The 23,434-nt window shown below is 25.0% G+C and overlaps 1 protein-coding gene across 1 annotated transcript in view; it reads right to left on the reverse strand.

Moving 5' to 3' along the window:
* Positions 1-2,224: 2,224 nt before the first annotated feature.
* LOC111621561 (phenylalanine--tRNA ligase beta subunit-like) overlaps positions 2,225-23,434 on the reverse strand; it is a 25,539-nt gene continuing 4,329 nt past the window's right edge. The window contains exons 3-17 of the mRNA XM_023363735.1: positions 22,761-22,858; positions 20,297-20,353; positions 18,014-18,083; positions 17,240-17,355; positions 14,295-14,445; positions 13,150-13,258; positions 12,945-13,077; positions 8,790-8,841; positions 8,553-8,614; positions 7,443-7,659; positions 4,246-4,326; positions 4,068-4,160; positions 3,849-3,966; positions 2,530-2,691; positions 2,225-2,441 (exon numbers count right to left, since the gene is read on the reverse strand). Coding sequence (XP_023219503.1) covers positions 2,290-2,441; positions 2,530-2,691; positions 3,849-3,966; positions 4,068-4,160; positions 4,246-4,326; positions 7,443-7,659; positions 8,553-8,614; positions 8,790-8,841; positions 12,945-13,077; positions 13,150-13,258; positions 14,295-14,445; positions 17,240-17,355; positions 18,014-18,083; positions 20,297-20,353; positions 22,761-22,858 — 1,671 coding nt within the window. The 3' untranslated portion in view covers positions 2,225-2,289. The remainder of the gene's footprint in view (positions 2,442-2,529; positions 2,692-3,848; positions 3,967-4,067; positions 4,161-4,245; positions 4,327-7,442; positions 7,660-8,552; positions 8,615-8,789; positions 8,842-12,944; positions 13,078-13,149; positions 13,259-14,294; positions 14,446-17,239; positions 17,356-18,013; positions 18,084-20,296; positions 20,354-22,760; positions 22,859-23,434) is intronic.

A 23,434-nucleotide genomic window follows, 5' to 3' on the forward strand; every position in this document is an offset into this window, starting at 1 on the left:
TCAAAATAATCAAAAACGTAATACTGAAAATTCATTGCTATGAATTTTCACTTATACAAGAAGAATTTTACTTAGAACAGCTTTGTTAATTACAATAAAACTCTTTTACTCTAAAATAATTACCTAACTTTTGGATCATCCTGAATATTGATCTAAAAGAAAAAATAAATCTTTATCTTTTGTATATATTGAGATAAATTCACTTGATTTAATTATTAACAAAATTTATGAGGGAAAGAATGCCTTAAAAATTGAAATAACCAGAATTAGTACTATTTTTGTTACTTAATTCAAAGATTATCTCTAATTACCTAATTATCCACAAATTGTATACAAATAAGTCCAATAACATGAATCTAAACAATTTCACACATCATCCAATACCACTTTAAGAACAAAAGAACAGAATTGGCTGTATAACTCAATACAGCCAAAATGAGTCTTGGAATTTATAAAATGTTTTTTCTAGTCATTTCTAATATTATAGACATAAATGATTGTTTTCAAAGTTTTAAAAATTAAAACAATTAAATTTTTTTTTGTAGTTTACTGCTTATTTACTCTCAAATTTACAGGGTGTCCCAAAACTTTCCACACATACAAAGGTGGAATGTAACTTTATTCACAACACATTAAAATGTCAGCATTAATATTTGTGTCAGTGGATTGATAGAGTAAGGCAACGGAATACATGGGTGATCTATCAATGGAGTTTCCACATAGGAAGTCCTGCTAGCAGGATTTCCTATGTGGAAACTGGATTGTTTAGGTGTTAGACACATGAAAACTCTGAACAGTATAGTGGTCAGCCCATTGGTCAGGCACAAACCAATGACCAACTACTAGTCTTCAATGGTTTTATTTAGCCACTGGTGGGCTTGATTTGTGTCAATGTATGGAGACTTTTGGGACAGCCTGTATTTCTATATATTAAAAAATGTCCTCAAATTAATTGATTTTATGTATCTCAATTTCTATAACTGCAATTTTTATATTTTAGTTGACTTATCCTACAGTTTATAGGAAATGTAAAGTTTTTATGAAACCAAAATTAAAAAAAGGAATTTATTTTCTTCACTTTTAAAAATATGAATAGGATGGAACTCAAAACTTTTTTCTAATTAATGAGATTCTTCAAGGATAATTTTATACTTAAAATGATGAAATTATGCATCACAATTTTGTCATGTATAGTTTTTAAGTGTATTAATCATTGCACTAAGGCTTCATCTTACAGTCATAAAAGATCTACATGTTTTCACAAAATACAGTCTTTAAGCATTATGCATTTATTTAATTAATAAACCTGAAGATGATTTATTTTATGCTTCTTGTATTTTTCATAGTTTTAATTTTAGTGAAGGATCTGGGTTTGCCAACAAATTCATCTATATGCTTTTATTCTATTCATTATAAATAAAAGTATTTAGAATGGCAAAGTTTAAATAATGTTATTAAATTTCTAATATCTATACAAAAATTTTTAATAGTATGTGAAAATTTGTTATATAATTCTGAAAATAATCAGTTCAAATTAAGTTCTTTTTTTATTTCAATTAATTTTTATCTAAAATTATGTATGGGAAGTAATTCTATCATATTTTTATTTTTCATTTGAAAAAAAATACAGCATAAAATTTTTGATTTAAAAATAGAAAATTTTATTAGAAAATATTTATTCTTGAAGTAAGACACTAAAATGGTCCGTTTTTAATTCCATCATTAGCTTCATCAGGTCAATAATGTGGGTGCAGTCAAACCTACAATAGCATAAAAACAGTGCTGAGGCAAGGCCTGATGTATTTAAGTTGAATCAAATATTAAAATTTGGGTTCTGACCCAGATTCATATGAAGATCCCAGAGCAGTGAACTGATGTCTTTATCATCACAACCATCTGGTCATTAGAATCACACTTCAGATATTTCTCTTTGTGGTTGTTATTCTTTAGTGAACTTTTTATTTAAAAAGAACTGTCTATGCCCACAAAAGTATGACATTTATAACATTACTGACTAAACTAGGCCAAATTGAATCAAGCACAGGAAATTGAGAGATTATAAATTGTTTCTGATTAATTCACATGTGTAATATTTAAATTTGTTATCAATTAATTAAAGCTTTAATTGAATGAATTTTGAAATTCAGTTTTTTTGTAAAAAGTTAGTAATAAATTTTAAAAATGTTAATGATTTAATAAATACTTTTATTGAATTTATTTCAGATTCTTACAATCCTTTAGAAAGAATATTCATTTGTATGAATTCTTTCATTTGACTTTTATTTTCTTTTAAAGAAAAACTTCTAAATTAATTTCTAATGCTGAACATGGATGAATTAAATCAAAGCTGGTAACAATTTCAGGATGAAGTACACCTAAAGAGCCAATAGATTGGCCATTGAAGATAACTTGAGCACAACGACCAGGAAAATACAATGAGTCTGTAACAAGATAATATATATTTAAATAACAAATACTTAACCAAAACAAATTTTATATATATTTATTTATTTAAGAAAATATATTTACCATTATGAGCAGATATATAATATCCTTTATTTTTATCTTCAGTGCAAAGAGATACATCTAATACTTGCATAATCCTATCCATTATTCCATGAATTACTTCAAATCCAGGATTTTTGTTATAATATACAGCACATAGGTGACGTTCATTACGAGCTCCTACATCTGTAATATAAACAGTTTTTAGAATAAATTGAATAGAATAGCTATTCAATTTATAATAGTATGTTTTTATTTAAAAGTAATTCTATCATATCTTCTATCAATTTAATTCTATCAATGGTAGTTTTTATTTAAAAATTTGTAATTGTTCATCATTCATACATTGCATTCTGTTCTGTTATGTTCAATCTGATCTGCAGTTGTGACATTATTAGGATTAAACAGTTTTAAGAATTAATTAGGCTCTTAAAAGTGAATAAAAATTTTCTCTTTTTTTTTCATAAGTTGAGATGTAAGGAGTTGAATATGTCTCAACAAATGATGCTGCAAGTAGTGCATGTTCATGTTCATGTAATGCAAATGTTAATGAGCTCTCTACTTTGTGCAAATTTTAGCTCGATTGACTTAAAAGTCAGAGTAACAGTTAAATTTAACAAAAATGTATGTGCCACTGGTATCAAGTTGAAATACCAGTTCATGTTCACATAAGCTTAAAACAAGTTTTTATCAGCCCATAATGTTTTAGAAACACTAAGGCATATAAGTAGCAGTCCAGGATATATTGATAAGTTATTATTATGTTACCTCGGTTGTAATCAACTTTGGTAACATAATAATTGATCACACTATTAACCAAACAAGGTTATGGAATTAAGTGTGATAGAAAATCTCTGGTCATCAACCCATATCTTGATAATTGATCTTCAATATTAAGAAATATACATACAGTAATACCTTGATTTATGCTACCCTGACTTACGTGAACCCAGAGTTATGCGATTTTCAAATCTCGTCGATTCATCTTTTGTTTGAGCGCCACGCAACTGTTGATTACTCATTCCCCCCACACTATTGTTCAGCTTACATGTTCGGACGTGTCGCGCAGAATCGACACATAGCTACAATTTATTTTGTGTTATTTATTTTTGTGTTTGTTATATCTACGGAGACTTGAGAGACTCTATGTGGTGATTTCTTGTAACCGTGAACGAATCAAAAGACGAGAAAAGATTAACGAGAACATTTATTAGCTTACATACATCCAACTTGGATTTTACACAAATTGCGAAATTATACCCCGACTTAAGCAATTATCGCCCAGTCCCACCTATCGCGTAAGTTCGGAGTATTACTGTATTAATAATTTAAAATATTCTAACCTTTAGAATTATCTTTTACAACAATATCAGAAATCTCAAACAATTTAACAGGCAGAGGAATTCTCTTATTTGCATGAATAGTCTTTAACAATCCAGGAAGTAGAGTTGTTCGTGCTACCTTTTAAAACAAGATAAAGTTATGTTATAGTCAAAATTAATAATAATAATTTTGTTAGTTAATAGTAAATATTAATAAAAATAGGTAAACAAATATTAAACCTGAAATTCAGTTGCTTTCGGATTGGAAATATGAACAGCTTCAGATAATTCATTTGGTTTCCTTAATTTGTCAGTAATGTCTTCTTTAGAAAGCTGTAAAATATTTATTAATATTTGTAAATTAGTTTAAGAATCAGTATTAATTTAATTAGTAAACTTAAATAAAAACTTATTATACCAATGAAAATGTTAAAGTTTCTGTGAATCCAGCATGAGCCATTTCCTCACGTAGTTGATCTGATAATTTGTTTAGAGGAAACTAGAAGGTAAAAAAACTTAATTTTACATTTCGTAACCAGAAAACAGAGCTAAAATAAAGTTAATATAGGATTAATCACAAAAATAAACAAACTTTTTCTCACGATAATCTAAAGGCATCAACTAGTGTATATATTCATAATATATATATGGTATCTTTAAAACATGATACAAGAAATAATTTATTTCAGAAAATTTTTTCTTCTTAAAAATTTTTTAAAATTACATGAACAACTGCATTGTTATTTTGTATAGTTTAAAAAAATCATATAAACTATTCTGTAAATCTAGTAAAATAATATGTGAATGTATTTATGAATATACTTGAGAAAAATATTAATTTTTCTACAGGATAAATATAGATTTATTCCATGGAAAATCTTAAATTTATTGCAGGAACACTACAGGTATCCCTTGTACAACATGACACTTCTACAGCATGGTTTCACTCTAACACAGTTTGAGAATTTGGAAAATTCTTTGTACAAAATTTCACAATTTTTAAGTACAAACTCTATTATTCAATATTTTTTCCTTTCAGTAAGCATGCACGTTGTCTCAAATTTGCCCATGGATTTTAGAGTATTGAAATTTTCAATTTGTTTTGTGCCTTTCATCAGATTTACTTTAATGAAAACTGATAGTACAATTTTTTTTCCTTCTTGTCCTAGCTTTCCTATCAACAGATGTCATTGTCATTGCTTTCAGACTTTAGCCTTTAAGACTGTCACTGTCTTTGTTTTTATAGATTAATCTTCGTATTTATTAAAGTTTATTTAAACATTTTTACATAAGTGTTATTTAACTATCTTTAACTGTAAGTAATCATTCATAAAAATGATAAATGAAATACAGCAGTATCTGTACTGCTGTATTTCATTTCATATCAAACTGTTTCCAACTCAAACAATTCAGTATTGAACACAAATTCTTAAAAAATCATTCAGTTCTTGATTGAACAAACACAAACTGCTAAAACAAATTTTCGATTAAAAACATATTTTTATTTTCACACAAACAAACAATTTTTATGGAAAAAAGAAAAAAAAATGAAGACATTGCTGATTAAGATGAACAAAAAGTTCAGATAATGATGATTCTTTGTAAAAAGAAAATGTGCTCATTTAATTAAAATCAATATTAACATATAATACAGTACTTTTAATTGTGATTGTTAGTTAATTATTGATTGCTTTAATAAATATATTTTTCTTAGTAACAAAAAAGAATAGTATACTTTTGTTAACTTCTGAAATGTAACCCCATGCTTGTATTAGTCCTTTGTTTTGTATAGCACAAATTCACATAGCACAGCACTTTTTCGGAACATAACTATCATGTTATATGAGGGATACCTGTATTTTGTCTTAAATACGAAGAAATAAATGTGTGAAATTAAAACACTTCTTAAATCATCTTGTTTACTTTTTTAACAAAAAAAAATTCTGTTTAAATTACAAGCTAAATTATCATCATTGATGTAATGATTTCTTTTTATATTTTACCATAAATATATTTTCATTCATAAATTTATAATATTTGACAAAAATCACATGCAGTTTCTAAAAATCAATACAAATGTTTTTCTTTAATAAACAAAGCATATAATTTGCATGCATGTTATTGTTTACATGCTAAATATAATGATAGTAATGAAGATCATGGTAATAACAATATAAAAGTCTCTCTTTTTAATAATATGAAATAAATAATAAAATAAGGTAAATACAGTAAAATATCAAGCTATTTTGCTTTATTGGTAATTCTTTGTATTATCCAAGTGAAACACTTGGATAATAATATTTTAATTCTTTATCACAATTAATAGTAATATAGTAAATATTACAGTATACCAGAATTATAAGCCATAATAACAGTTTATAAATGAAATCAACAAATAATCATACTTTAATACACAATGCAACTTTGGTAAGAAGTAATATAGCTGTACTCCATTGTATAATTTTAGTTTAGTTTGTAGTTTTTAGCATTTCTCCTTTGTTCTTTCTTACTTCTAGTTCTTAATCTTAATCTATTCAACTAGGTGGTGAGGGCCACTTCGTGGAATCACAAGAACAATAAAAGTGATGTTACCTGAGGGCACTTGTGGGGAGTGTAGGATACTTTTTGGCTGGTCTTTGTGGAATAAGAACAAAGAAGATAGTGCTGAGTGTTGTCAAGTATCTGAGAGATGAATGAAACTAAACTGGAGTAAGAAAAATTTATGAACTTATTGGAGTGACAACATAGTGAATCTTAGATATAGAAAAAAAAAAAATGTGGAAGCTCAAAAGGAGTCTAAGGAAGTTCAAATGTGGTCCCTCACAGAAGATAAATAACATTCATACATCCCAGGTATTCTACTCTTTTCTATCAGCCATCTTGCTAACTCTGCCTATACCCTCTGATCTCTTTTTCTCCTTGGCAAAAGTTTTTAAGGATTAGTTATAAGGAAAATCTTGTTGTATTACCCAAGCTTTGCTCCTTTGTATACTTTGTGATTTTGTGTAATTGTCCCACCAACATTTCAGATTTTGGATGAATGCCTGTAATACTGTTTTAGAGTTGGAATCCATTAGAATCTGTACTTTTTACACATAAATAAATATTTTTCTCCCACCATCTGCTGTGCGTGGTTCCTTGTTTGCTGTATTTGCCCTCATTGGCTAATGGTATTTTCATTCATAACTTCAAAGTAAGAATGTTGTTTTACTTAAAAACTATAGTATAAGAAAAACAAATAATGGTTTGTAATAACAATATATAAATGAAAGTATGTGAACGAACCATGTTAAATTTAGGACAAATTATAAATATATACTTAATGGTGAATAGTATATAGCAGTTGGTATATTCTGGTACAGAATTACTAAGAAATTAATTGTATATATCTTATACAAATTAAAATAATATGATAATATTAATATGACTATTTTTATATATATATTTTTTAATTTCAGGAAACCAAAACTTGGCTATATCTGATAACCTAGTTTCTTTCTCATCAACCTTAGACATCTGCTAGATATATTGCAGTGTTATATATTGCTTGAAGCTTTTTAATAATTGAATCTAATAATTAAGAAATCTTATATAACAATTATAAATTAGCCTTACCTGTTGTGCTATTGTTGCAGTTTTTGGAATAGTCATTTTAATGTTATTATACCCATAAGCAATAGCAATGTCTTCCATTATATCACAAGAATGTAGAATGTCATGTCTTGTTGGAGGAATTTCAACTAAGATTTGAGGTCTTTGTTTCTTCTTACGTTTTACATGAGATTTCAAACTCATTTTAGTCAGCATTTTTGCAATTTCATCTTCATTTAAACTAATAAAGTTTGATATATGAATCAATTTTTAAAAAATTATTTTTAAACCACATAATCCTAAATAAAAAAGTTAATATTTTATTACAGAAATAAATGAAAGCATAAAAAGAAAACATTACCATTTTATACATTTAGAATTTTTCAAAAAGAAATACAGACTTCTTGTAGAAAAATGTATAAATAAAAATCTAAATATTGCAGAAAATCCTTAAGGTAAGTTCATATTTCATGAGAATGGATTTAAAATAACAACTTTGATTTAGTACTACTACTTATTCAACTGTAAAATTGACATTAAATCCAGTTGATTTAATGTCAATTTTTATTTTATGGTGCTAAACTGAAGAATTTCAAACAGTAGAAACAACATACAGTAAAGTTACTAAGTTTAAGGATTAAAGTATAAATATTTATGAGAAAATAATGAAACAGAGAAAAAAAATATTTTTTTTTCTGTTTCATTATTTTCTCATAAATATTTGTCAGAATGGAAAAGAGAAAAAAAATATTTTTTTTTTCTCTTTTCCTACTTTTTTTTTCTCTTTTCCTCTTTTCCTAAGAGAAAAAAAATATTTTTTTTTTCTCTTTAGGTCCTACTTTGTCAGAATGGAAAAGAGAAAAAAAATATTTTTTTTTCTCTTTTCCATTCTGACAAAGTAGGACCTAACCTTTATTCTTAAATCTTTGTAAAAAATGGTATCATCATCAAAATTAATTTTGCTTAATGGTAATTTTTAGTGATCAAATGTTTATTTCTATCAGGCAATAAAGTAAATTTAGTGATAACATTATTCTCTCAAGAAAAAGATCATCAAAGAATATGAATAACATTCTTCCAACATTATTCACACATTTTTTAATACAATTCCACATTTATTTTTTTAACACTTACTTAATTCCAACAAATCTATTCACTGCATCCATAGTTACAGAATCTTGTCTATAGTGTAATTCCTGAAAAATTATAAAATAAAAATATAACATTTATAAACTTTAAGGAATAAAGTTTTAATTTCTTAAAAAAAAAAAATTCAATTTTATGTAAATAAAATATAATATTGATTCTACATTATTTAATAAAATCTTTAAAACTAACTAAATAAAACTTAAAATAAAAATTATTTCTTACTGGATAACAAGTTTCAGTACCATCTGAATTAACAACCAAAGCCTCTTCAATCCTATCAAAACAAAATATAAAATATAAAATTTTAATTACTTTAATTTTAATCATTCTCATTCAGATTGTAAACTGAATATCTATTTCAATATTAAATTAAGACAGATTATTATTATTATTATTATTATTTATGAAAACAAAATAAACCATTAAGTTAATTTTAAAAAGTTTTAATTTTCTATATTATTATCTTTCTTTATAATTTATAATTCATTAATATTATAGATTTCATTTGTTAATAAAATTTTCCATTGCATTCCAAGAAGATTAAATTATTATAGTTGATAAATTCATAAAATGCTTTTAAATTACACTTAATATGTAAGAATGTACAGCTAAAATAATTTTTAAATAAATTTATTAGCATTTTTCAATTTCTAAAACAAATTTCTCACTGCCTTTAATAATTGTCAAATTTTAACCACAATAACCAGTAAAATCTGCAAACATGCAAGAGGCAGAACCTCTTTAAAACAAGCCAAGAAATTAGTTATTTCAGCATTACTGATAAATTTTACCCATAAGATATCCTATCTAAGTTGAAACATGTAAGATGTGAATAAAAAGCAATGTGTTACACCTAATATTAGCTAGAGCCTATCAAAGATTTTGTCTTTGATAGGCTTTAGCTAATATTAGGTGTAACACATTGCTTTTCATTAGGTGTAACACATTGCTTAATATTAGGTGTAACATTTGTTTGAGCTTCTGGCACAAACAAATGTTGAATTTAATGAGCTTATAAATTGTTTTGAAGACATAATATATCTATGTGATTTAGATCTAATGATATGTCAATACAAAAAATGCAATTGATACCATTGACAAGAATATAATATCAACAACAAAACAAAATACAGTAGAACCTCGATTATCCGGACTAATTGGGGATGAAGGTAGCCCAGATAAGGAAAAATCCGGATAATCGAAAATCCGGATAATGGAGGTCTGGATAATGGAGGTTCTACTGTATATTTAATACTAGTAAACTTTAATAAAAAATTTTGAACATGTATATCAAATCTTGCAACAAATTCAGAGATAAGATCTTTTGGTTCTTAAACATTCCAAAGAAGAATATCTGCCATTTTTCAATTCCAGACAACTTCATGACTATAGAGAACATCATAATGAGACTTTTCATTGGCTGTACTTCAATACAAATTTTTCAGTGTATAAAAAAGAAAAAAAAAACAAAAACTTGCATTACTCAATTTTGCATTAATTTTTCATAGAACTTCAGAAAATATTTATTTTGTTTTGTTTCCATTCATATTTACATCATATGCTATGCGTGTTCTTGAAATAAGTCTAATTTTGTTTTTTAACTCTTTAAGCTCTGAAAATTTCTTCTTTCTATGTATTTAGAGATGAAACTGTTATTAGCTCTCATGCTATGAGGATATTTTATACAGCAAAACTATTCAAACAACTTTCCCTTCAACCAATTTCATCTTGAAGCGATTAAAGAAGTTTTGGCCAATTTCATGTTTAAAGAGTTAAAACAATGATAAAACAGAGTAATCTTTCTAATGTTTTAATAAGTTTAAAAACACATATATTACTGAAAATGCTGAATATTTCACCATTAATTATAACAAACTCAAAGAGTACTCCAAATTATCGAAACCAAATTCATGCAAGTAAACCACCCATCATGGCATCCATGATCTAAAAGTCAACATTTAAAGTAAGAAAACACTAATAATTTTCATTTAGAATATGGGTACTTAGCACACTCTTTCCTTTTTTTTGGTTGAAAATATATATAAGAATGCATGAGTACCTTATTTTCTGTGCATTTTTCCTTATATTTTAAATTCATTTCAATAAATAAATATAGTCTAAATTAATATTTGCTAAAATAAAAAGAAAATTCACATTATGTAGTAGTAACTATTTTCTTGTTCCAGCTTGTCTAGAACAAGAAATTTGTTAAGTTGAAATGAATGTATTCATTTTTTTCATTTATTCAAATGGAAATAAAAATTTTGAACAATGATATGATCCAAAAATAAGAATCAATCTCAAAAATTTTAACCAATGTTATTAAAAAGAACTTCTAAAAGTATAGGATTTAATTTACCATTAAGTTTGAACAACAGAAATGAGAGAAGGGTCAATAAAATTTTAACTGTAAATAAAATTAAACATATTTCTCTTGTTTGTTGCAAATTTTAAAAAAAAATGAATACATTCATTAAATGCCATTATTTTTAAAAAATTATTTTTTATGTTATTAAATAGTTAACATTATACTTATAAAAGTCTTCTTCTATCATGAGTATTATTTGAATACAGTAGAACCTCGAAAACTCGGCCTAATGTGGACCGAAGGGTGGCCGAGTTTGTGAAAATGCCGGGTTATCGGGAATGGGGTTAAAAAAGGATAAGTATGCTTGTTTCTTCAGAAAATAGTGTACTGTACTTGTATGTATTGTTTGCTGGAGAATACAACAGAGAATAAACTGCCCAAATACCCTTAAACAAAGGAAAAGTACGTACTTTATGAAGGCATAGAGCCTTTACTACATGAAAATGAAAATTAATGAATACACTGTGTACAGTAATTTACCTGATAAGACAGATCTCAGAAAAATACTTTATGAGAGCTTTTATACTTTTATAAAGCTGTCTATAATGAAAATTAATTAACTAAGGATTTTTTTACCCTGCCAGGGTGTGGCCGAGTTATCTGGAGCGCCGGGTTATCGAGAGCTGAGTTTTCGAGGTTCTACTGTATTAATTCTTTTTCAACAAACTTAAGCATGAACACCTTTTTATTTATCTTTTTCTTCAAAATATGAAATTTTATACAAATTAATTAATTTAAATGAAATATTTGTTCAATCTTATGTATTTCTGATAATCAAATATAAATAGACTGAAAAACATTCATTTCTTTTCACAAATTAATATTTATTATTATTATTTGAAATCTTTCTTATTTCATTTTCATTTTATAATTTAAACACAATTTTGACCAATTTATTGATTGCTTTTTAAATATGTTAGTGAACACTATTATAAAACTTTGATGAATTATTATAAATAATTTAAGAAGTTTGCAGTTATGAACTTTTATTTGTAATAAGAATTTACTCCATAATTATTATTACAATACGAATAGAGAAAAGAAAAAGAATTTGAAAATTTTTACAGAACTGTTCAGAAAAAATAATTTGACACCCACTTCTTATCAATAAATAATAATACTTAATATATTTTATCTTTAAAAAATTTACTGATAAGTAATATCATTAAAAAATATCAAAATAGTTGGACTATGTTTTACTATTAGCATCAATATTTTATATTATAGTAAACAAAGAAATATTTTAATATTGTTAAATAACTTTTTCTTATCAGAAAACTCCATTTTTTTCACAACAATTTTTTTGTATTAATTGTTGATTTATCTAAATAAATTTAATAGGTCAAAATTAAAAATTTTCTTTTCCAGGGAAATAATTTTTATTTGAAAATAGTATACAACAGAAGTTTTATCCTGAGTCACTTTATAACAGTAATTTCAACAAATATAACTATTATTTTGTCTATTTTATTGCCAAGTTGACATTTTTATAGTCCATGTGCAGAAATACCATTATTTTATAAGAGCTATAAAATAATGCTATAATCATTAAAAGTGTAATAAAAACTTACACTGTAATTTGAAATAAATGATTACATTATCAGTTCCCACAGAACAGACTTCAAAAAATAAATAAATAAATTATTAACATACTCTGCATTCAATGGTATATAGCAGTGGTGGGCAAGCAAGAGTTCAGTGGGAGCTGAAATGTAGGTTTTGCAAAATGCATGGGAGCCGCAGTTCTGTACTTTTTTATTCTGTACCGTGATTTTATTATATAATATAAATATTATATAAAACAAATATTGAATTTTTTAATAAACATATTTTCACAAAATTGTGGAAATAAAATTGTAAAAATAATAATAAAAAGCAGAAATTAACACTTTCAGCAAGAGCCACATGTAACTCAAAAAGAGCCACATGTGGCTCTCAAAGCTGCATTTGCCCATGATGGGTATATAGTATAATCTTTATATTAATGTAAATAAAAACTTAACACTTACGTGAAAGGTTCATCGCAGTACTGACTAAACATACATACAAGAACATCTAAAACTATTTTAGCTTTCTGTAGATCTACAGCTGTACATTCAATGAATACATTTCGAGTATTTAAGGTTATTTTTGAAGTATTTCCTAAAAATTCCATATTAAAAATATTTTAATTTAAAGAAATAAAATTTCTCATATTGAAAATAAAAAACTAACCATTGATAATTGGAGGCATAGAAAGTACAACATTATTCTGATCATAAATAACTGGATATACAGGTTTATCTCTAATAATGTGCAAATAATGTCTTAGATGACTGTCAGTCTGAAAAGTTATTATTAAATATTAACAAAACATATTGAAAAAATTTTATAAAAAAATAATAATAAGAACAATCAAGTTTCTAAATTAGAAAGCTACTAATGCTGTACTAAACTGTAATCCTTGTTTGCATGTATTAAAAGTTTATGTCTCACCATAAATTAAAATATTTATTATTATAATAATAATGATGGATCACAGAAGATATGAAAACACATGTGAAAAAGAAAATAAATAAAGGTTAGATCGCAAACATTAAGTTCTCTTTAAATTAACAACATATCTAATTGTATAATAATCCCTAATCATATACTATTAATAAAAATAAAGGAACATAAAAGAGCTATTGTTGTAAGCAAGTTATTAATCCATTACAGAATAGCATTCTGTTAAATTTATAAAAGAAAAAAAAAGCAAATACATGCCTAAGTCTTCACAGAAATACTATGCCATAATCTAGTAAATAAAACTTCTTGCAATTTATTTGATGTTCTTTTTATTTATATTACATATGCTATCAGTTAATAAAATGTTTGTTTTATTTATATTTTATGTTCCATTACTAAGTTTATCTAAATGTATTTACATTTTTACATTATATTTCTTATATTTCATTGTTCTGGAATTTCTATTTGAAAAAACTTTATAATAATAGTAAAAATACACTGAATTTATAGAATTCATTTATTTTATATATTTTTCAATAGCAACCTGCTTTAAATTCTATTATATTTCCTAGTATAATATAAAAGACACTTTACTCACAAGAAAAGATAGTTAATATAATAATTAGGATTAATTAATTAATTAATATAATAGATAATTAAGATAGTTATTGGTATATGAGATTTTAAGAAAATGTAATTTACAATTTGTAAATAAAAAATATATATTGAAATTATCTGTGTATTTTAATTTTATACTTTTAAAACTTTTACATATATTTTCAATATATATTTTTAATTTTAATTATTTAAAGTACATATATTTAAATATTCAATACTACTAATAATAATATACTTAATAATAAAATACTTACTGAATACAATTCCATTATTTCTGTTGCAGAAAAGGCTTTATTTTGATTTAAAGGAACAAATTTAATTTCAGAAGGAGGCTTGGCATCATAAATAAATGGACCTTCTATTGTATCTAAATCATGAGTTCCAATTGCAACAAGACTACGTTTCCTAAAAAGATAATTATGAATCTTTACACAAATACAAATAAATTTGATTTACCCTATTCCCTTTTTAACAGTCTGTGGACTAGTTATTAAAAACCTGCATCTCATCAAGATGTGCAGTTTGCATATCAGGGTGGACTTTATGCAAAAAAATTAAAATTAAACTGAATTAAAAATTCCTTTTGATAACAATAATACCAATAACTGTTTTATTTGAAATCACTTTTAAATTAACATACATTTCTTGAAAACAATCAGAATTCCAGCCATCAAATTCATCATAATTATTATTTGATTGTAATGAGTCTATTGACCACGAATCCCCTTTGCCAATAGCCTCATCTTGCATCTCTTCATTTATTAAGAATAAAATCTTATTAAAAATTTTATTTCAGCATTTTGGACCTCACCATGCAACAGCAATCATACTTACCTAATAACAAATATTTCTCAAAAATAAATTCCAATTGATTGAAGAATACTCAAATCTCACAAAAAATAAAGATTACCCATAATCTCTCATTATCATATCAAAAATCTTCTGAATTGTAAAAAATTCCACAAAGTGGCAACTGATCACATGCTAATGAGGTCAGATCTCTTAAGGATTTTCTGTTGCTGTTTCTGAGAAATTGAGCTACTTCATCATCAATAGTTGGTCTCATCGTATAGTCTGTAAACAATATGCAAGGATAAATACATAAAATTTTGAAATGAAAAGTATGTATAACACTGCACATACTATTGATAAGAGCAGACTATTGCAATGGGAATAGGATTTATCTTGTATATCAATATTCAAGAGAAAAGTTAAACATTCAGTTTGATGAAATTAAGTACTTATAAATTCTATTTTTCAAAAATAAATAAATATTAAGAAGATATTAAACCAATTAATCATTATTATATAATTTATTAGAGAAGTATTTTTGACTTGAGTTTTGTAATCAAAAAATAATAAAACTAATAAATCTGAAAACATTAACTTATTAAAAACAATTTTATTTCAAATCTTTTTAAATTTTATAAATTATTATGTATATATAACTGGAATACTGAAAGTAGAATAAAATAGATTAACAAACTAGTAAAATTAAAAATAAAACTAGCATGTAATATTAATGTCTTTTCTGGATACCTTATACAGAAGAAAAATAATAATAAACTATTTACTAATGAAATAAAAATAAATTTGTTTCATCTAGCAAATATCATAGCACAAAAAATGACATCAATCAATAGAATCATAAACATATTTGTTCCCATAACGTTTATTACAAATATTACAGTATAGGTGGTCCTTGACTTTTGGACATTTGACATTCAGACAATTTCTCTATCACAGATAATACTTTATACTCTTTCATTCTTCTCTATCATTACATAATACACTTTAACTGCTATTCAAACACTGAATTCAATCTTTTGTACATTTTCAGCTAATGAACAAAACTTTTAAGCTATTGTGCATATAATAATAATGATGGATCACAGAAGATATGAAAACACATGTGAAAAAGAAAATAAATAAAGGTTAGATCGCAAACATTAAGTTCTCTTTAAATTAACAACATATCTAATTGTATAATAATCCCTAATCATATACTATTAATAAAAATAAAGGAACATAAAAGAGCTATTGTTGTAAGCAAGTTATTAATCCATTACAGAATAGCATTCTGTTAAATTTATAAAAGAAAAAAAAAGCAAATACATGCCTAAGTCTTCACAGAAATACTATGCCATAATCTAGTAAATAAAACTTCTTGCAATTTATTTGATGTTCTTTTTATTTATATTACATATGCTATCAGTTAATAAAATGTTTGTTTTATTTATATTTTATGTTCCATTACTAAGTTTATCTAAATGTATTTACATTTTTACATTATATTTCTTATATTTCATTGTTCTGGAATTTCTATTTGAAAAAACTTTATAATAATAGTAAAAATACACTGAATTTATAGAATTCATTTATTTTATATATTTTTCAATAGCAACCTGCTTTAAATTCTATTNATGTTTTATGTACTGTAACATACTCACTATAAAAAAAGTAAACTTTTCTAACTTAATAAAACACTTTATAATTTTCCTTTTAGCCGTGTAGAAATGGAATTTCTTCATAGCATGCAATTTTATGACAAAACATGCAACTTTCAAATATTAAACTTTTGTACATATTTTTAAGTATATATCACATCAAAAAACCAGGGACTGTTTTACTGCTGTTCCATCTTCAAACTAAAAATAATCATGTTACATCACAGTTAAGCAGAGGCTATTCATTCTTCAACGGCCAACCCACTTTGTGCATTTTGGCCTCAAAGAAAAGCCTTGGGCAGGCAACGTTGGAAGGAGGCTCCAAGCACCCCAAACGAACTGCAGTTACATCTGGAAGATTTACAATTTTCTTTGTTTTCCTTAGTACAGCCGGAGTTGGGTCCTTCTGTAAGACCAAGGCGTGCAACTAGTTGAGAACATCTTTGCAGTTCTTTTAAGGAGCTTGGAACCCCCTTCCAGCATTGCCTGCCCAAGGCTTTTCTTTGAGGCCAAAATGCACAAAGCAGGCTGGCCATTGAGGCCACTAGTTAACAAGTGGTCCCACCCCACCTATTCACTCTTATTTAAATAAATTAGAAAAATAAAAATTTTTGATTAGTCTGAATTTGACTCCATAAAATGTCAATATATTGTACAATAATTTATATTTTGAATAATTTTATTTATATAATTTCAACATAATTTATCTACATGTTTATTGTAAATACAATTTAAATAAAGTCAAAATTTACCTGCACAAATTTTGATGTAATTTATCTTGCAAATCAATAAAACTATTATATCTTTCTTTTGTGAAAGTAATATTTCTCAAAACTGCAGCAACAGCAAAAGGCCTGACTCTAGTTGTCTAAAATAAAATAATGTTATTTACAATTAATAACTCATTAAAATTAAATTGTTATTCTCTATATATTATCATTTCATTAGACTTAAACCATTAAATTAAACAGATGTATTACATTGATAATTAACTTTGTTTGCTTTAAAGTGTAATGCAATTATATTTTAAGACCGATATAACTACTGAAAAAATTTTTGTTTACTATATAAATCAGTATGCATTGTTACCTTAAACTTTTAAGATAAGGTCAAAAGTAATTTATTTTCAGAGAAAAATTATTTTTTTATTTATCCAAAAATATGTTTTTATGAAAGTGTACCAGAAAGACAGACTAAATAGAATTCTCTCTCTAATCAAGATATATTGCCTTCAAATTATCCAAATTTATGTTTAATAATTTGAATTAACTGTGTTTTTTAAATACTAATTTAAATACATATGAAAGGAACAATAGTAAGATTCAAATTACCCAATAAATCAAATTAATCATATTCAATTGTATTTATAAATGTATTTCATGTGTCTAGATTATCATCATAAATAAATTTATGTTCAATGTCACATTTACAGGATTTTAATTGTTGCTTTAAGCCAGTAAAAAGTGGCATTGCTTGTAAAATTTAGAAATTAAAACTAATCACAAAGTAAAATTAAAAATCTTTACCTCTGATTTGATTATCAACTGTTGTAAAACCCCAGAAGGTTTCACTCTTCGATAATGTGGAATAGTAGCTCTAAAAATTAAAAACAAAATAAATAAAAATTATTATACTTATTAAATATTTATTTATATATTTTTCAATAAACAATTCCAAAATATGAAATATTAATTAATATTTTAAAAATTTTGAACTAAATATCAATTAAATCAAATTGTTTACAAGATTATTTAGAATATGTTATTCAAAAATATTTATATTTAGACTTACAATTGAGAAATTTATAACAACATTAACATAATCATTATCATTAGGATAATTAAATTTCATTATTAAATCAAACAGGGATTTTTTCCATTCAGAAAAAGCAACATATGAAAATCTTCACATCCTTTTTTTCATCTCTAAAGTTTTACTCAATTCTATTCTGTACATTTGTTTCATTATATATATATACAATAAAACTTGCTAATATGACAACTGAAGGGACCAGCTCAAAGTATTCATCTTATGCAGGTGGTCACATTAGCAGGTTTCACTGTATATATAATGAAACAAATGTACAGAATAAAGTAGGTTTCACCGTAATTACTATTATTATTATTATTTTCAAGAAATAGATTAATTTTCTAATCAAGTAATGCCACATAATAAACTATTTATAAATTTTAATTTTTTCAACAATGTATATTTTCAAATTGTGATATCTAAATTTAAAACTTTTACTATGTTGCAAATATTTAAAATTGGTGTTTTTTGGTTGAATGTACATATCCTTCAGTAAAATACAACAACAGAAAATTCTGTAAAATCTGACTGGAACTGCAACTACCTTATATAGTAGATTCCTAATTATTCAGGTAATGTCAACTATGAATATCTCAGATAACATGGAGTGTTTGGTACAAAGTAATTTACAAAATACAAGAAAATCAAAGTTTTAAGAAAATTATCATTAAAATTTCTTCAATTTTTTTAAAATTCACCTTGTCATAAAAATTATTTATACAAAAGTCAATTTCTAAAGTACCTTTCAACAACAATACATCTCCTAGCCAAAACTTTTAAAATAAACTGTTTTCTTATCTTCATTCACAAAATACTCTTCACAATTAACTCCATATAATGCAAAGTCTCAGTTAAGCAGATCTTGATTAATCAGGAATATACCAAACTGCCAATCTTCTTGATTATATTAAATAACTGTATTTTTTATGATTTTTATAGTGAATGAGATTACTATGTTAACTGTATTAAAAGTAACTCTGTCAATAATATATGTAATTTTATATTATCTATCAATTATTGTAATATTTATCCTGTTAAGATGATTATCTTGACTATAAGAATTATTCTGTCCAAGTGTAACTTTTATGCTTTATTTTCAAAAATTACATTTGGAGTATATGTGTAATATTATTCTGCATATGAATGAGATTTTCAGTCTGTTTTTGATAAATAATTTTTGCCATTTGATCTTACCTGTATTTTGAAAAGGAACTTTTCAAACAGATATCATACACCCTGTAATTTCATAAATCATACATCTCAAGTGTCATATTACGTAAAATTTCATTTATGTTAATTTTTTCCGCTGTTGATTATATTAAGAAATAAATCTTCTAAGACAAACTAAGAAATATGATGTTTTTTATTAAATGCAAATGCAAAGAAACCCATGAGATAAAATTTGTTAAATGCAAATTTATGAAGCTCTTAAAAATGTTTTCTATTTTCTACAGTTTACTCAAGTTTTGTCAGTTTACTTACATCAAATCCAAGAAAACAAAGCATTTGAAAAAAAAACTAATTTAAAGAAAACTGAAGAAAGCTGTTAAATAATTAAACAAATGTGTTTTTCTTAATATTTAAATTAAACACTTCAGAACTCAACATTGCTTTTATAATTTTAAGTACTGTACTTCTATACAATGCACTGAATTTATTATGTAAGTAACTTAATTATATAAATTCTCAGTAAGTAAATATAGAGCAGGAAATCAATTTAACATAATGGAAAATAATTAACAACTTTTGTTAATATTAAATTAATTGTATTATTCGTCAAATTTCCATATTCTTACACAATATAAATAAAACAATTTTGGATAAGTAAAAATCATGAAAATTTTACATAGATAATAGCATATTATATTATTTTATATTAAAAATAAATTTTAAATATGAAATTCATATAAAAAAGAACACAGAAAACTTACTAAAATATCATTAATGTAAATGAATGTATTTTCATCATTAAATGTAAAATTTAAAAACAATTTACTTACTTTCCTTGAAATATTAAAAGAGCTCTTGCAAGACCTTCTAAGCATAGCAGATCATATCTATAAAATAATGAAATATTTAATAATATATATTTTCGATTTTTATTCTATGAAAAATAAAGGTTATCAATATCATTATTATATTTAAATAATAACAACATAATTCAATCCAATAATTACATAACAAAAATGTTGGAAAACAGCTATTATGTGTAGTTTAAAAATTACTAAGTGGATTAATATTGATCATTTACACAATATATAAATATATTTAAGTGGAGAAATGCAAAAAATATACACAGAAAAAAAAACGCATAAAGAACCATAAAATCATGACTTTCTGAACATCAAAATGCACAACCAAGAAACTAAACAACTCAACCATCATCACTTCACTTATTATTATTTGCATTAATCATGATATTTAAATATGGTAAAATCTTCTTTTTAGGCTCTTTTATGAAAACAAAGGAAATTTTGCAGAAAAAAGGCCTTCAGTACATTTATCAGTGAGGTAATCTCTATAAAATGACATACATTTCATTAAAAAATGGCATTGGTAATTCCAACCTTCCTTTGTTAGGTAAAACAGAATTCCTAATTCATACAAATGAAATCCTGTTTATATTTAAAAACACTTCTTCATTGTTATAGAATGGGTTCATAGATTCATTAATTTGCAATTATATCTATATCTAAATGCTGTTTTTCACTATATACATAAATAATTGGCCTAAAAATAAATGGCTGCTTAACTTTAAGCCAAATTACCTTATTTAAATAAAATTAGAAAAAATAAATAATATAAGAACAAAGTTTTCTTATTCCATTTTTGTTGAGTGTACCTGATGATGATGATATGTTAAATGATATGTCTGTAGTTTGAAATATTATATAAATTTGTACAGTAAAAACCAATTACCTGAGATAATGTGGACCTCAAATAAAACTGATGGCCATGCCATTTAGAATTAAAAATTATGAATATAAAAGATTTAATGATATAGAACTTTTAAACCTCTTTAAATATTAGTGAATTTAATCATATATAACAACAATTTTTACTTCATTTATTATACAGCTAATATACATGCTATAGTTTTAAGAATAAAAGTATGTATTATTGTAGTTACATTTTAATATAAATGATTTGTCTCATAATAAAAGGTAATAGAAATGAATCATTCTGTAACAAATGTTATCATTTTAAACTTTCTTTTATAAACTACAGTATTAGAAAAGTAGTGTATTCACTTACAAGTTTACATTGGATAATGCAAAGCTTCATATAATCAGAGTTTTACAATAATTATTTTAACATCTCAAGACAGTTTAAATTTCATATAACTGCTAAAAACAATATGTGAAACTAAAATCTCATTATTTTCTTTAAATTCACTTTTCATGAATAATAATCATTGTAATAAAAGAAATACAGCCTTCAAGAAGGCCACAAAAAATGACAGTCATCATCTAGTTATGGCTGACCTTGATAACACAAAGTAGCAGTGTGCAGAATACATGCAGGAGTCATGTAGTCATGCATTCAGTGCACTGTTAATACTATCTCTGATTCATATTATTGTTCTGGAAGCAAACACTATATGGATAAAACAAGAGCACAATCTTAGATTGTATTATTAATCTAGCTTAAAAGTATTAATAATACTTGTAATTATTAACAAGCTACCATCTACATCTTTACAATCTTAGGCTGCATTCACATTGCTGACAAAAACAACTACAGATCCTAAACAATGATGATATATCTTTCATTGTATTCATTCATTGCCAAATGTTTACATTGTTCACTAGTTTTTGTGTTACATCATGTGCAATTTACATTAGGCTTAACATTATTTCATGGATTTCTGCACTTTTAGGTTAGGCAAAGCTTGTCTCTGTTTTCAAAATGGATATAATTTCCTTCCAACTGTTGTTTTTTTTTTAATCAACATCTCTATAGTCTTTTCTGGACATGTCATAGACATAAAGAGTCAAGATGATTTCTTCAACATACAAGATTAGTTGTTTTTCCATTTTGTTCAAAGAGAATTGTGGGAAGTTTATGTGATTTGCAATACCATTAGAACAATGGCAAATGTTGAATCTTAGCTAACTTTCAAACAATGAACAACTAAGATGATAATGCAACAATAACAACTACCATGAATGTTTTACAGATAAAGATGAGTGATAAAAATATCAGTTTTTGTCATTGTCATTCAGTGTAAACACAGCGTTAAAAGATGTTATTCATAAAATCAGATGGATTACTTCAATCTCCTGTTACTTTTTACATCAGAAGTTAAAATGAACTATTATTAATTTAGGTCTGAATATTTCATCCTGAATATCTTTTTACATATAAATATGTATATAATGGCATACAAATATGTAATTAATTATTACAAGAAAATTAGAATATATTTTATTACCTAAAATTAATATTTTAGTATAAACTAACCTGTTTGCTGGTATTTCAATTCGATAAATTTCTTCTTCAGATGCTTCTAAAGATTTTTCTTCACCTTGTTCCTTTGAGATCATCTGTTTTTCTGTTGTCTAACCAAATTATTAATTATCATTATTAATATTATTATTATTAAGGACAAATAGTTATGGGAAAAAATCTAATAAAAGATGATTATCAATATATATTTTTTCAATAATAAACATTATATAAATAATTTCTGTAATAAAATCTAAATTAAGAAATGAAAAAAATAAAATAAATTTAAAGAAGTAAAGTTTTTATTAAAAAAAACAAGTTTTATTAGATTAATTCTTATATTCTTTCATAATTATGTATAAAAATTTCACTGAGAATTGCCTAGTAATTCTAATTGACTAAATTATAAAATATATTTATATAATAAATATATTAAAACAGAAAATATGAGTGTTAAACATTCAAAATAATACAGTTTTTAATTTAAAAACTGTATTATTTAATTTAAAAACTGTTCAATGTTAATTGTTTACAGTCAACCCCCCTATAACATCATTGATTATTCCGTTTTATATGAATTCCATGTTGTACGAGTCACTTAAATTTTACAAATACGTGAGCCGTTCACAGCCCGGTACACGTATTTGTAAAATCTAAGTGACTCGTACAACATGGAATTCATATAAAAC

The sequence above is a fragment of the Centruroides sculpturatus genome, unplaced genomic scaffold, assembly GCF_000671375.1.
Source record: "Centruroides sculpturatus isolate CEXI.00-Female unplaced genomic scaffold, Cexi_2.0 scaffold299, whole genome shotgun sequence".
Taxonomy (NCBI): domain Eukaryota; kingdom Metazoa; phylum Arthropoda; class Arachnida; order Scorpiones; family Buthidae; genus Centruroides; species Centruroides sculpturatus.